Source organism: Dermacentor silvarum, chromosome 3 (assembly GCF_013339745.2).
Source record: "Dermacentor silvarum isolate Dsil-2018 chromosome 3, BIME_Dsil_1.4, whole genome shotgun sequence".
NCBI lineage: Eukaryota > Metazoa > Arthropoda > Arachnida > Ixodida > Ixodidae > Dermacentor > Dermacentor silvarum.
In genome coordinates, this window is record NC_051156.1 from 181,800,859 (window position 1) to 181,816,832 (window position 15,974).

At 40.3% G+C, this 15,974-nt stretch overlaps 1 protein-coding gene across 1 annotated transcript in view; it reads right to left on the reverse strand.

The window, feature by feature from the left end:
- LOC119446186 (kinesin-like protein unc-104) overlaps positions 1-15,974 on the reverse strand; it is a 111,751-nt gene that overhangs the window by 21,326 nt on the left and 74,451 nt on the right. The window contains 9 exon segments of the mRNA XM_049663962.1: positions 511-601; positions 1,952-2,058; positions 2,060-2,136; positions 2,930-3,035; positions 3,852-3,940; positions 4,643-4,761; positions 5,448-5,588; positions 10,077-10,217; positions 15,534-15,718. Coding sequence (XP_049519919.1) covers positions 511-601; positions 1,952-2,058; positions 2,060-2,136; positions 2,930-3,035; positions 3,852-3,940; positions 4,643-4,761; positions 5,448-5,588; positions 10,077-10,217; positions 15,534-15,718 — 1,056 coding nt within the window.

Here is a 15,974-nt window from a genome sequence, read left to right on the forward strand (position 1 = left end):
GAACTATCTAGCACACAAAAGCAACAACAGGTGATAAGTAATAAGACCAGTACAAAGATGAACACCAGATTTGCATTTAAAGTCAGCAATTTTCTTGTTCTTGTACTGAAATAAAATTTCTATGAGGAAATTCAACCTCAGAACTATATAACAAATAGCAATTATTAAAATTCTGACTTGCATATTTGCAGGAATTACTGTTTGAGTGCAGCTTAAGTGCTCTCTTTCACATTGGTGTAGAGTGCATACACACCTCTACTTATAGCACATACTCTCTCTGTTCTAAACATAAACTTAGTTGCAATTCAAGTTGCATCACTAGAGTTGGCACCTTGCCAAGCACATTCTACAGGTGTGTTTTGTGGCTTTGAAGTCCAGTAAGGTCCATCTTTTGTTGCAGTCTCATCAGACATGACACCAAACTAGGTTTCAACATAAACAGTACAATATCTTAGCTTGATTTTATTGCTTTAGCACTTATTCTTGTAGATGGAAGTAAATGGCACCTACATTCTGAACATGGAAGAACCCAGGTGGAGGTCCCTTCACTGTGTTCTTGAGAGGCTCTGTTGAAAATGCCTCATCATGACGGTGCAGAAAGCTGAAAAAAGAGCCACTTTACATGAAGAATAATGTCTACATTACAGTAAGGCAACAACACACAGAAGCAGAACAGCTGATGCTTCCAGGTACAACCAGAATTCCTCCAGTTTCTAACACAAGAGTTCTTGTGATCATTGCTGTTAGTGATAACATGCTGCAAAGATGACACTGTGATAACGGTACCTTCACTACAACATAAAAAAAGCTGCAATTTTTTTCACACAACGCTAGCTGAATAGCATTCCCATCTTTTATGCCAGTTCTCCAATTATAAAAAAAAGTATTTATGTTACAAGAGCTATAATGCACAATGCACTCTCCAGCCGATCGATCTCAGTACCTGTTTGATTCTTCACTATGGTTTCTTACTTCACTGTGCTTGCTTACTCCATCAAGTCATTTTCATAGTGCTGATGTTTTCGACAAAGAACACCTCACCATCAAATAATTTTGAAACACGGTATTGTTGAAGAAACTAAGTTATGTTACAGTCAACATATCGTAAGTAGAATTCAAAGCTGTACTGTGCACTTCCCCGTACAGCCAACCATACTGCCTGCCTACATTCCACGCTGGGCAGCACTTTTTCCCAATTTCCATGGTAATAAACTTTCTTTACTGGGTGCGCATATTCTTCTGCTTCCTTTATTTTAAAATTTACATTTAACTGACTTTATGCTAGCATCTGTACTTGATGTTTTCTATGTTTAAAGAATAATAAGTGAATTCTTACTATGCACACACAGCACTGTTGAAACTATGGCCTTAAAGCCAAAAAAAAAAATTAGTTTCACCCAAAGGGCGAAGCATTCACAGCAATAGCAAGGGATTAGAACATTAGATAAAGCAAAGTTCATAGTTTTATGGGCAGTATAAACTGCAGTAAACATTTGCTTACTAACTAAACACAGGTGCTGTCATGCAGCCATTGACAGACATGAACAGAGTTCACTTGATGATTGTCAGCACTCGCAGTCACAACAGTGGTTTGATGAGGAGCAGCACCGCCAGTGGGGAGTGCACATGCTTGCCCCAAAGTGAGTGTTTTGTGCTGCCTCCAACTTAACTATTTCACTGTACCACGCCTCTGAAACTCAGCAGATCATGTGACCTTCACCACGGGGTGTGCAAGTAGACAGCACCCATCAAAGCGCCAGCCATCTTGGTTTAATCCGCTTGCCCTTGTGCCCCAGCTGGTCATGTGACCACTAGCACTAAGTGCGTGCACTGTGCATACACTGTCGCACCTGGGACAGTACAGTGACGGCGACGGCATGAATGTGTCTCGAATGTTCCTATAATTGCGATTGCAATGAAACGCAAGAGCTTGGAAGCGTGGGTTGCGTACTTGAACTGGGAGAAGATGTCGGCGTACTCCTTCGAGATACCAATGGCCTGCAGCACAGTGACCCTGAAGGTGAACTCCTTGCCAATCTGCAGGTGCTCAGGCAGCTTTCTCTTCCTCCTGGCTCAGGGGAAGGATGTTGTTGTTCTCCCCATCCTGCTTGTAGGCCTCGATCCGGCTGCGCTCTTCTGCATGGATAAACCACACAGAGACAAGCATGAGCACTCTAATGAGATTATGATATACTGTGACAGCTCCTTACAGTACAAACAGGTATCAATCTTGCAATGACAGCCATATACATAACACTGTACCATGTTAAAAAAGAATGAAGGATCTCTAAGGCACAGTAATCTTTGCAAAGTATGGCTATGAATACATCAAGGATACCACTAAAGGAAGCAAGGAGTAGGAATGGGTGAGCCAAATAATATTATTAATAATGACAAGCAAACGATGATGACGCCCATTGAAAAAACATACCGTTTTTGCTCACAAGGTATTCAAGAAATTCGGGCACACGGCTTTGATCATTGTGAAGAGAATGTCTGTGTAATACTGTCTCGACTATTAAGCAGAACAATGATCTTGGGACTGAAATATCTTACATGAATGGCCTACTAAAAGTTACTGATATTGCCTTTTATGAGGAATTAAACCACACAATTTTGAGTCCGGGGTTATGACATCTCATTGTACTTCATCCCTACATCCCCACACCTTCCAGGGAGGCAACAAAGTTCAACTTCCTAGTTCTAGACCGTCACGTTACACTGTGCCTTTTCTGAATGTTCATAGCAGAAAGCTAATGTGAAAACAGCAACACAAAGGTGAAATAGTACAACACCGGCCTGGCTACATTATGGAACAGATAATTCGCTTGTGTCTCACCAAGAAGCATACAAAAGCTAAGAGACAAACAAGAAAACTTGGCTTACGTGGGGCAGTGGCAAAAAAAAAAGAGAGAAAGAGAGTTAATACCTTGCTGCAGTGAACCCTGTTGTTGTTGCTCTTCCCCTTCCACTATGCGTTCCTCGCAGCATGGCGCTTTTTCAAGGCAGGGTGATGAACCTTCTATACAATGATCCTGCGAACAGTAGGCACGGTGCAATTTTAGCTCGACTTTCCTCCCTCAAGGGACACTCAAACGATACAAAATGATGTAATATGACAGGAATGACAAGGATGAAAGAAAAAACTAGCATTCATTAGAAAGTAACAGAAGCTACCAAAGGAAACCCATGCAGGTGCCTTGGAAAAAAAAATTTAGCAGTTATAGAGTTATTCTTCTTCAAGCTCAAAGCTTTCCTTCTGAGAAATCTCCATAGGCTTTCTTTGCTGTTTTGGGCTGTCTTCTGGTGGATTCCAACTTTTCCTGGCATGACTTTTGCTACACCTTGCAAAATTTTACAGAATTTATTTGGTAACAGCAACTAATCATGTTCTTAGTGTGACACTCTCATAAACCAGTCTCATGGTGCTGCAGACAGTGTGCTACAGCTGATGCTGATTAAGAAATTCAAAACGCTGATTTACATCAATGTCCAATAGGTGCGCATCAAGCCATCTGACAAAAGCATTCAATTACTACCTTCTAGTCCTTGGTGCAGCGATGCCATTTACACTGCTTCCCAGCACGGCCACCGTAATTACTATATCCCATTTTGAGTTAATATGCTTAGCAAAGTTGATAATATGACTGCATTTTGGGGTTGGTGACAAACAGGGTGATAGCAAAACATGCTGCCTTGTCTCATCTATGCGTGCCTTATTGTTTAACCATGTGCCATTGTCCCCGAAGCCTCAGCGAAGTGCACTTTTCCATCACATTCAGCTAAATTATATTTTACGTTTTGGGAACTCTAACAGAACCAGAGTTTTCATGCTTTTCTGAATCACTTACTTTCTTTGTAGCGTCAAAAAGGTCATCATTAAAGCTGATTCTTGCTGACTGGCGTACTCCTGTGCTGCAGTCCGTGCTTTCCTCATCATCTGAAAACAGCAAAAAAAACACGCTTTTGTGGCTATGTGAAAGAGGCCAATAGTTATTAAAACTTTCCTCGCTCGCTTGTTTAATTGCAATTTCCGAAGTTTTCATGTCAACACCATTTATATGACATCTACATACAACTTTTATGTATCACTTCACAAGCGTCTGAAAGAATTGCTAAAAAGCTAACTTATTTTTTGAAGTTCATATTTTTCTGCATTCTGCACACGCCTGTAGACACATGCTAGCATCGCTCACCTATGACAGCTCGTACAGCGACTCGTAGGTAGCCCTTTACGTCGCCTTTCTCGTTACTTGTTGGCTTAGCACTACAGCACAAGAAGTAATGATTCCCGGGGAGAAATCAAAACCCTTTTGTGAATAAAGCATGGCTTCACAAAGCAGCTTTCCTTAACCTTGCTGATAAATCACAGACTGTGCTGGAGCAGAAGCACATAACCTGAGACCAATAGACTGCAAACATTAATTACACCCCTAAAGAACATTTAGCATTTCTAAATTTTCCTTTGTGCATTGCAAACCCTTCGTCTTTCATTTAGTTGCTCCAGTCCTAACGCACAGTCAAAAAGGGACAGGCAGGCACCCACCCTAAATGTTACTATGTTCAAGTGTGTACAGCATTGAGAAGCATAGTGGGCATGCAAGGCTACAAGCACTACCTATGTAGACACAGCATTGCTCACCTATGACAGCTTGTACAGCGACTCGTAGGTAGCCCTTTACATCGCCTTTCTCGTTGACAATGGCCACCTTTTGCACCAGTGGCACAGGGTATAACAAATTGCTGAGGTACACAAAGGCCCTGGGTGACAGAAGAGACAAGCGTCATATGTTTATGCTGTACCTTGTTTGTTCAGAGCATATGATGACTTGCCTTTTCACAGCTGAAAGTCAATAATAAAACAAATGACTAATGCCTTTAGTGATAAATATTAATGGCTTTTGCAGCTGCAGAATGATCGTAGTCCAGAGCAGTACTACACAACGTGGCCACACTAGAACTCAATACATATTATGCATATGCTTAAATCTTTCACAAACAAAAGTGAGATAAAAAGCACTAGGTACTGCAAGGTACTATTGAACCTTTACGATAATTCTCTATTTAAATGTTTTTGTATCCTACTACCTTCTGACCTATTCTCCCTACCTGCTCGACCACGAATTCCGATACTATGGCCTTGAAAACAATCCCTGCAATTTCCACAAAATTTCTTCATGGAAATAAAGGCATTTAATCATTTAATCTACCAACCAATGAGACAAGTGCTTCCAATAACACAATTAAGACAAGTTAGGCAAGTTAGAAGAGAACTCAATAAATATGAACTGCTAGATGCATTTTACAGCAGATATATTTTTCCATAAACCAGTAGAACACCAACTTTATAGTTGACTTCGGCATATTGCTACATCTGGCAGTATCTCTTTATGCACATACTCATACACACCAACACTTCTGCATCATGTGAGTTTCAAAGGACATACCTGCCAATGAGCCTGAACCATGGGAACCGGTCATAGAATGGATCACCACCTGTAATGCTGCTCTCCACATTGTAGTCGGGAGACGTTGGTGATAATTCAGCCTCATTGTGGTACATCTCGCGCATCAGCTCCAGACGCTGCCTGTAATTCAAGACAGCAATGCTTAAAGCTCGACCTTTAACATATTAAAGGACTACATTGGTGTTTACACCACATTCAGCTGCATAGAGCTTTAGAATGTTTTATGACAGTAGACAGCAGGATGCCTATTAAAAGATTGTGGCTCATATGAATATTGTTATAGTGAAAGTTACAAAGAAGCATCAGGCCAGCAAAGGCTACGATTCTCCACATCAACATATGTACGGCACTTTTCTGTGAGCTTTGGCAATTTCATGACACAAGCATGTGTTTATCACATTGCTCAAGAACAAGAAAAAGAAAACAATTTTTTTTAGTGTGGAGGTTCTGCTTCGTTCCGTGTCAATCTCTGGTGATACAACAACTCTTCATATCTCTTATCTTTTAGGGTCATGTGATGTTTGTAAAATCAAAATACTATTATATACAATGAAATACTGCAGACAAAACAAACAACATACTAGTACAAGCTATTATATCTTTTCTACACCTAACAGCATAACAGTGGCTTGACAATTGTGACGATGTGCCACTGTTTCCATTACGTAACTCTGCCTTTAAAGGGCCATACAACAACTTTTCTTTTACGAAATACGGTAAATTCGCCTGATATCACAGAAACTATTTACAACAAAAATTTAACATGCCTCGAACAGAGCTATCAGTAATCAAGTGCTGCTGCTGTCATACACTAAAAGTTTTTCCATCCTTTTCGTAACTTCTGCGTGACTCAAAATGTGCTGTCATGCTCACGCTGAACAATACGCTCGACCCATCATTGCGCTGAGCTTTGACATCAGCATAACCACAAGATGGCGTGGAACGATTTGTTCGTGGAAAAGGCCATAGTATCAGGACAGTGGTACCATTCTCTGCCCGTAGATAGTGCCATCACATTATCAATTGCCAGATTTTTTTATTTTTTGCTTCTGGCAATGCTACTTAGTCATGACATTTCAAAAATATCTAGCCAATGGCCCTCGCAGTTATAAGTGCTTAGGAATGTAGACAAAAAGTTATGTGATTTCAGGAAGTTGAAAAAAAAAATGCGAACGGCCTTTTGAACAAATCTATAGGTTCTCTGTTGCAAGTAAAGGAAAAATATTTGCTCAGATGTTCATGACAGCATATTTCAGTACTAGAACTAATTTATTCACCATGCTGAAAAAGTGCAGCAGGGCTCTTTAAGGAACACTGATAATGTGTTAAAAAGAACAATATATGTGAAGGTTTTGAAGTGCGTCAGAAGATGGAGAGAATATGGGCAGCATAAACATAGTTCCAGGTAGTTGGGAATCCTCATGCAATCAATCAGTAACCTCGTGGCAGTAATGGTGCAGAATCAAAACATGGAGAATGCAAACTAACATAGGGAGGGCATACAAAAGTAAAATCCATGCTCAAATAAGTTCAGTGCATTAATTATGGCTTACAGCGGGCCACAGCTAGCAGCATTTGCTGCAGATCTGCAGACACTGCTGTTAGCGAACCAACGTCAACCAATATGCGATGTCAGCATTCAAGCACTCAGGAATGTACAAACAAAAATCATTTACAGGCAATGAATAAAATGGACACAGAGCAGTAAGGGGGGATGAGTGATACTTCAAGAAATAGGCAAGCTATTGCGCGAATCATTTATGAGTAGGGGAGTGCGAATATTCGAAAATTTCGAATTTTATCAAATATATTTTTAATATTCGTATTCAATACGAAAAGTGTGTATTAGAAAAATTTCGAATATTCGGTTGTACACGAATATTCGAAACAAATCGAATATGCTGCTGGCTGTACGCGAGCAAACACGGTCCTTAGTGTTTTCTTTTGTCTAATCTAAGAATAGGTGTATGATTCTGTGCTCAATTTTGTGATAATTTCGTGCTGCTGCCGAAATTTAGCCTGTAAAGCACGCTTGGCCACTAAACAAATAAGCTTTGCGGAAAAGCGAGCCTCTCAGTAGCAAGAGGCACGGGTTTACGGTGAGCGAGGGTGCATTCATTTGCAGCATCACCCCCAATCTAAACTTACTACTTGACAGCAAATGCGACGATTGACGCTGGCACAGGGTCAAACGCCTCTGAGTTTACGGGCATTCGATGTTGTATAATAAGGCACAGGTTGGCAAGAACAGACAGCTAGTGGGAATTACTCAATTTTCCAAATTAACATGAGCCCAATACACAATCTCTTAGTATAACAGCTTACTAGTCTATTTTTCACAATTGACAATGTCATTTCGATGTTCCAACATGTTAAAATTACCAAACTTGCCAATAAATTCATGTGCAAATCATTATTGGATATTCAATTCCATATTCGAAGCTATGTGTTCATATTAGATTCGTATTCAAAAATTTTGACATTCTCACACCCCTATTTATTAGACAAAATGCAGCATGCTTAACCGTAGTCTTCTCATTAGATGTGCTATTTATGTGAATATGGGATGAATGAAATGGCCTCCTGACATGAGTCATAGCACCACAACTAATGTGATTATGAACATCATAACATATGTGGAAAGACGTACGTGTATGTAATAGGAAAATATTAGTGTTCGCTGCAAGTTTTCATTGTAAAATTTAATGTATTACAGTGACTATGAGACCCAGCATTCCTGTGTGCAATTTCTTTCACATTAACACGCAGTACACTCCCGACACGTGGTTCATCCTACAAAAAAAAAAAAAACGTTATGGAGACTGACATTCAGTCTTCAAAATTTGGAACTAAGGCTATGGTTCAAGGTAGTGACAGAAGCTGGACAAATATATTAAGCAACTTCCATTTTTGCATAAAAAATTGTAGCCTTTGAGCAAGCAGCAGCTATGTAACATACCACATTAAAATCAATGAAGTGTTTGGTTGGAAGTTATTCAGTCAGGTGAAAGCATACTGAGCATGATTGTGGAGAATGGTATCACGAAGTAAAGGAACACCAGACAACGAGACACACAAAGACCGAGTCCGGCGTTTCTTTACTTTACGCTACCATTCTCAGCATTAAACATGACGTAACAACTAGTCCAATCCGCTACCCTTCTAAGCTGGACACAAGTCCGGTAAGTGGCAAGAGTCAAATTATATTTAGTTTGTAATGGGTTTCATATGAAACTTGTAGCATCAAGCATATTTTTATCTGGTCGCAGACTCAACCTTCTGTCCAAATATCAAGATTGCATCAGATGTCACCAGTGTCCACATCGCAACTATCACCAAATGTAAAACCCATAGTATTAGCCTTGAACAAAGGAGCACAGGACACTAACCTATAGTGCAATAAAGGTGTGCAACCAAAATACAAGTTCCTTAGCCGAGAACTCTCAGAATATCCATTATACTCTTTTCAGTGGAAAATATAAATGTCAAGTGCGCCACGACATGAGAAAGAAACTAACAAATTGCCAGTTCAGCGAAAGTACCAGTTCAGCTCGTGAGAGGTGACCAGACCAGGGAACAAACAAGACTATGATAAACTGCTGTATATATGATGTCTGCACAATTCCTTTTAATGAATTATGCATGCACACAGAAAAAATGATAGCTTGTGTAGTACTAGTGCACTTAGTGTAGTACTAATGCATTTGTAGGTACACTTGTCACATACTGCACAGTACCCTGAACACTGCTTTATGCTGTGGCATGTTTTACCTATCATGTGATCATGTGAACTCCAAAGTTAAAATATTCTCATAAATGGGTCTCATTTCATGTGACGCTTTGTGATGAAAAAGAAAGCTGCATATGAGCTTGAATGAGATGAATGTTGAATATGCTCGGTTGGTATATAAAACATACCGCCATTAATTTTTCTGTTTCCATGACTACACTAAAGAACTTTCAAAACATAAAGACTAACAAATTACTTCCATAAGTAATTCTAATAACAACAGTTTTATTCCAAATATGTACACAACTGGCTGCTTAGGAACTGATTGCTTTTCTTTCAATTTGCGCAGATTGTTTGAACTGACAGAATACAAGACAATGTCATCTAAGTTGACACTTTCACTTTTCCTTGTGCCAGAAAGTTGTCCTTGCCAGGTCCGTAGCGGAGCAAACCTACACAACGTATGCAGCTTAGCATTTGGCGATCAAGTGCATTTTCAACGTAAGCAGCAAGAAGCACATGGCTCAAGCAACACCTCAAGCTGAAGCATTAACATGGCTGACACGTGATGAAGCCAACAAGAAGCGGAACAATCAACAAGCTATGGCTAGCAGCACAATGCACATTCCTGCTGCTGACCGTAGGAGCGATGCAGGTTGCTGCATCGAAACGAGCAGAGAGCGTAGAAGCAAGGTGCAGAGAGAGTAGGGAGAGTTTCACATCGGCATATGAAGAGAATGACAGAACAGGAGCCAAATGAGAGGTGCTGGCGGCCAAGTGCAAAACGGCGGGAACATCGACTGCGACTGCGGCAAGGAAAGGAAGGAGGCCAATGCAGTGAAAACGCGTGGCAACAGCAGCATAGTGCGTGTTATGACCTTGTCTTGGAAGGGATGAGACTGGACAGGCCCAGGGCAGCTGACGTGCTCAAGCACTGCAGTGGGTCCTCCCGAGATTCGGGGCTCCCGGGGGACCAGGTGTCCTCATTGTACACATTGCGCATTAGCTCCAGGCGACGTCTACAGGTTGGGGGGGGGTAGGCAGGGCGGGAGAGGGGGCAGCGAGGTGTGCCAGTCAGTTGCCGCGCCAGACAATGCTCCCAACTGTTACTGCCCTTGCTGGGCTACCATTTTAGTGCCCGAGGTTTGGTTAGCTGAGTAACCTTCCCGACTTCACTGCGCTTGCAGTGCAATGGCACTACCTGTATTCTGAACTAAGTGACAGTCATAATTCAGCGAAAGAGCACGGAAAGATCTTACACGACACTTCCTTGTTGTGGTTAAATCAACAATGCTTGCATAATAATCTTAAATGCGTTCTCTCCGTGTGCGCCACTGTGTCAGTAATCTGTTAACGAAACTTAGGAGATGGTGCAGTTATGAAAGTAGTTGACAGAAGTATCCAGGCTTGCTGCACTTCTTACATACAAATTGGCTTACACATGACGTTTAAATTGATGTAGAGGCCATCAATGTTTGGCTGACTGGTCCAGCACAACCACCGCAATATACACAATTTCATACATATACACAATATACATACAATTGTGTGTTACACACATTGAGTTGACTTTTAGTAAGCTTAACATTTGAGAAACTGTCATTAGTCTTATGCAACGTGCATCAGTGTTCAGAAAGCTGTGACAGCCTATGGCTGTGATACTATTGCAAGTATAGAACAACCACATATCAGTTATAAATGGTGTTTAAATGTCTGAACACTGTCTGTATAAAATAACTTGTCGTAGCTGCGTGGTTATTGTGTATAAGCATCCCTTCTTTCTGCCCTATCATCATCATTATTTTTATTATCTTTGTCCCCTTTCCTTTTCTCTGTGCAGAGTAACAGGCTAGAGCATACTAGTTCACGCCGACCTCTCTACTTTTCCTATAGTGAATTCTCTCACTCAGCATCATCAATAAACCTTCCAACATTAGGGCACAGCTCAACCAAGCGTGGGGCACTATGTGGTAAGGCACATTGATCAGAATTGTAGCGGAACCCCAACTGTAGACAGAGCGCCTTGATTGCAGCATAGCAATGGTTGTCCATATTATGCAAATAATGTGTGCAGTAGCATTTGTGCAAGCCAGACTTGTCCAGCCATCGCAAAATGATGCTTAAAAGAAAGAATGGTTCACCCAGAGTGATTACTTCTCAAAGGTGTGTGCATTATCTCATCACATGGGACCACTAATCTGATAAAGGTCACCACTAGGCCAAACACACCTTCACGTAGTAGGCAAACATCATGCAAAGTATGCACAAAAATTTTAAATTCGACATCACATATGTCAAGAGACTGGACTCAGGCTATAGTGCTGTAAATGTTCTCACAGAAAATTTAGATAGAGCATAACAAAATGTAAAAACAAAAGCACCAGAAAAATCGCAATATACAACAGCTACTTTGTCTACAATTGAGGTGCAAGCTATTAAGGTGCAATCTAGATCACACGTTCACGTGCAGTATGTCAGATGCTTTACAGCCAGTGCATGCATATTTCAATCTGTCAAAATGCACTCATAATATGAAAATGTTTAATCATCAATGACACATAAATAAAATGAAAAACGATTCCAATGCAGCTCAAGAGCCTCTTGTCACACTCTGAAAAATAAGCAGCACACCTTAATAAAAAAAGGAAAAGGCCAAGACTAGCACTAACATAGAAAAGAGGAAGAACAGAAGAAGGGACCACCTTTTACATCACAGCTATGCATCCAACACTGTCACTATATATTGGGACACTATATTGGGAGTTAAGGAGTACAACATAACGTAAAAACATAGTGATTACAGCAAATTTTTCTTTCAGTGTGTTAAATGAATGAGACGCTCAAAAATGCACAAGAACTAATTTAAAAAACGACACAGACTCGTGCACACTGCCTTAACTGTGACTACTCTAGATGCCGTCCAAGTTTTACATTTCATTCCCTGTCATTTCCGTGACACAGCATATTATGCAAGCTCCCCCCACCCTTTCTGCACCAAAGATGCTTCAGTTAAAATTCTATATTACAGCAAAATATGTAGATCAACATATTTATCCCATCCAACTAAACAAGCACACAGTCTGTACTGGTGCCATTTTTCCCATGACAATCAAGTAAGCTACGCTTCCCGGTGTTTGATGACAGTGAACTTTCCCATCATTCACAAGGGACAAAGTTCACTAAGCAAAATATGCTGGAAAAACATAGCAGTAACCTGCTAAATAAAAATGTATTAGGATAGCACTAAACAGCAACCCCTTCACAAAGGATATATAACCTAGCTGCGAACATTTAGTTGGCTCGTATGAATCATGGTAGAATCACAACATCCAAACAGTTCAACAAATCATTCATAGTTTTTTTTTTTTTTCAAATGGACACAGTTTTAAATTTTGATGGATACCTCAACGAGGCAAATAGTTCAATCTGCATTACAAATCCATCTGTACAAAGTGAAGTGCTGGACCATTTGAGAAGAGTGCTACAGTGTGGTCTGAAACTACGATTAGCAACCAGTTACAGTGTAACAGAAAGTGAAGAGCAGGTATCACAGCTGTCGCATCGTTATTATTTTGCGCATGAGAGCCAGAAGAGTTGCTGTTTTGATTGTAACTTTTGTGATCTCCACATGTCTCGTGATCGCACACAGGTGATCAATCTTTACAAAGCAAATAGAATACAGAAAATAATAGAGGACAAAAAAATTTTGTACAATATACGCCCATAACAGATAAAACAAGATACAGGAAAGTAACACTTTATCAGTGTTTTTTATTGTTTGTCATATATAATTTAAAAATGTGCAGGGACAGGTTAGGACTTTTGACTAACTTGTCCCTACAGCTGTACTAATGTGATGTGTTAGGAAAATGAGTCATTTTTCGTTTTATTTTCCTTTGGATTAAGGACACTAAAATGTTTCCCGTCAAGAAAAGCACCTTGAAATACTCAGGAAGGTAGTATTCTACGCAGAGTATCCTTGTAGTATATTTGTGTCAATTCAATGCTATCCCTATCTAGAACTCTTTGATGCTAATGTCCAAGCTAGAACTTACCTTGAATGTGCAGCATGAATTTGTCCAGAAAGCATCCTTGTGAGATGCTGAGGCTACATTTAAACCTGAACTCTCCTTACTGGCATTCCATAAATTTTGTCTAGACTTTGAAAGTGGTGCCTGATAAGCAATTTTTTTAAAGCTGCAGTTTGCAGTGACATGATGCAGGTGCAGTTGTGCCTCATTTATCCAAATCTCAGTTATTTTTATACTTAGAATAGCTGACAGAGAAGAAAGGAGAGCCTATAGTTAACAAGTGTCTAGGAAATTCACTATATGGCACCAAAATATCACGTCCACAAGGCTGTTCAAAGTTTAATGAAGAACTACTTCTTCACAAGGCCGACATACACAGGTTGCAAGAGTATTTTTCTCTACTCCTTTATTGCTTTAGAACATCAATCTAACATTCTCAGCCAGTAAACAAGTAGACTTAGAGCATGTTGTTTTCTTTGTTTTTAAGAATGCTTACATTGCAATATAACTAGTTCATTCCTGTGCTTCTCTGCATAACCAGTTGGGTTTATTCTGATTTGATTAAATTTTTCAGTTTTTTACGAAAAGGCAGTCAATCACTGAGATCAGTTATAATAGCTTAGTAGAGAGAGAACACAGTATGCGCACTAATTGTGTGAAAAATGATGATGTGACTACACTGCACGAAAAGGAAGATTAACCCTACACAACAACAAATGCAAAACTTAAAATTAAGACGTTACCAATTACTATTGGAAAAAAGTGAGTTTGAAAGTTCGGTAATAGATACTTTTGTAGCAGGCATGACTGGTGTGTTATTGTTTTGTGCACAATTTATTAAGCACTGACTGCATATTTGGTATTGATCCAATTAGTGTTCTACAGTACCACATGGACACTTAAGAACATCAATTTAAGCAATTACTTAAGCTGCTTCATTTCTACACAGCTTGAAAGACAAGTTCCCCACTTTTGACTATCACATTCACTATATTGACACGTGTATTTGTCTACCTTTCTCCGGTAACCGCTTTTCACCAGCTAACAATTGTTAAATGTTGTCGCGCAGCACAAGATGCACCTGTATGATTTGGAACTTACTCGAATGTTATCGTTGATTTTCCCTGTTGTGCGTGTTCTCACCAAAACTTGTATAATCAGACATTGTGTCATTCTTCACCATCGCTATGTGACACCTTGCGGAGATGCTTTTGCGTTCCTGTACTGGACGCCCCCAATTTAACTCTTTATTGGGCGAACTTGTGCCCAGAAAAACGAGTAACACTCAAGCACAATGACAGCGGCGAGCAAAGTCGGCGATTGTGCAACACAAGCACTATGTTTGAAATTATGCAGAATGTCATCAAGCATTGTCTTTTTTTGTGTCTGTGTGCAAAATTTACCTTAACAGACAAGTGTTCACATCAGTTGCTTTATCTAAAATTAAATTGAATTCTGAGTTTTTATGTGGCAAAGACACATCAGTTGTTACAGACTACAGGATCAGTGCAGCTTATGGAGGAAGAGATGCGGTACTCATTGAAATAAAGTCAAATGCTCAACCATGCATGCCCAACAAGAACAAGCACTATTGCTAAAAACTTGATGTAACCGATGCCCTAAGGTGACACTGGCATTGTCTGAAGTGCAAGATAGTATAGTTAAGAAAGTTATGAAGAGAAAGCACACAATGAAGGAAATATTACATTTTATACTAATTTCAATTAGAGTAAGAGGTTTCTAAGAATTTGATGGTTTGTTACCCAAACTATGGATTATAAGATTGAAGACACGAAGATGAAGAAGAAGAGAAAAAGGAACAAGCCCCCCCCCCTCGGTGGTACTTGCCACCATTTTTAACAAGGTGCTCACGTCATCCATACAAGCACACAGCATACGGGAAACCTTTGCTGGCACAAGCACTCACAGCATGTCATTCTAAAAGCTTTTTCTCTGCCCTTTGCAGGAAATGAACAGCACTCAGGGTGGCTATGCTCTGACTTACTGTCTGGTTTATTCATTTAAGAGCACAGACACACAAAATTTGCATTTTCAGCTCATTAGGTGCCAGTGTGGTGTCCCACTCCTTGGCCCCCTACCAACTTCAACAATGTTTGCTACAAATCCAGCATAGACTTCTTGTAGCAAAAACATGCACTGCCAACCTAAAACAAGACTTCCAGAGAGGTCTGTGCGCAAACCCTTCCTACTTGCACCACAGCCCACGGGGAAGCACTGACACATAATCACTGCTTCAATGCTATGCCATGCAATCGGCGCCTTTAGAAGGGAGGCAGCACCAACCTGAGTTTGGTCAGCGTCCAGTGGTGAGTGGCTCCGTTTTTCGTGTCCTGCACTTCGACAGCAACTAGGGTCCGAGGAAAAGGCCGCTCCTGGTCTAAAAACTCATCCGCTTCATCGTGAGGAATCAGGTCTGGCGGGAGCGGCGAGTACAGTGTGTCTGTGACAAGGACAAACTGGAACTGCACCTGTAGACAGGAGTTCAGACAAAGAGGTAAGTACTATAACAATGCTCACACTGCAAGTATCAAAGATTACAATGGCCATCAAGTGATGATCATTGTGATGGAAGTCAGCTGTGCAGGCAATGCTGACAAGAAATGTTAGCTTTTTTTTTTTTTGCAAGGTTGGAACGGGTTCATTGAAGGAACACTAATGAGAAAAATTATTTCGGCTGTATTAGTAAACTAACCTGCTGCAACAGCAAAAAAGCCACTTTTAGTG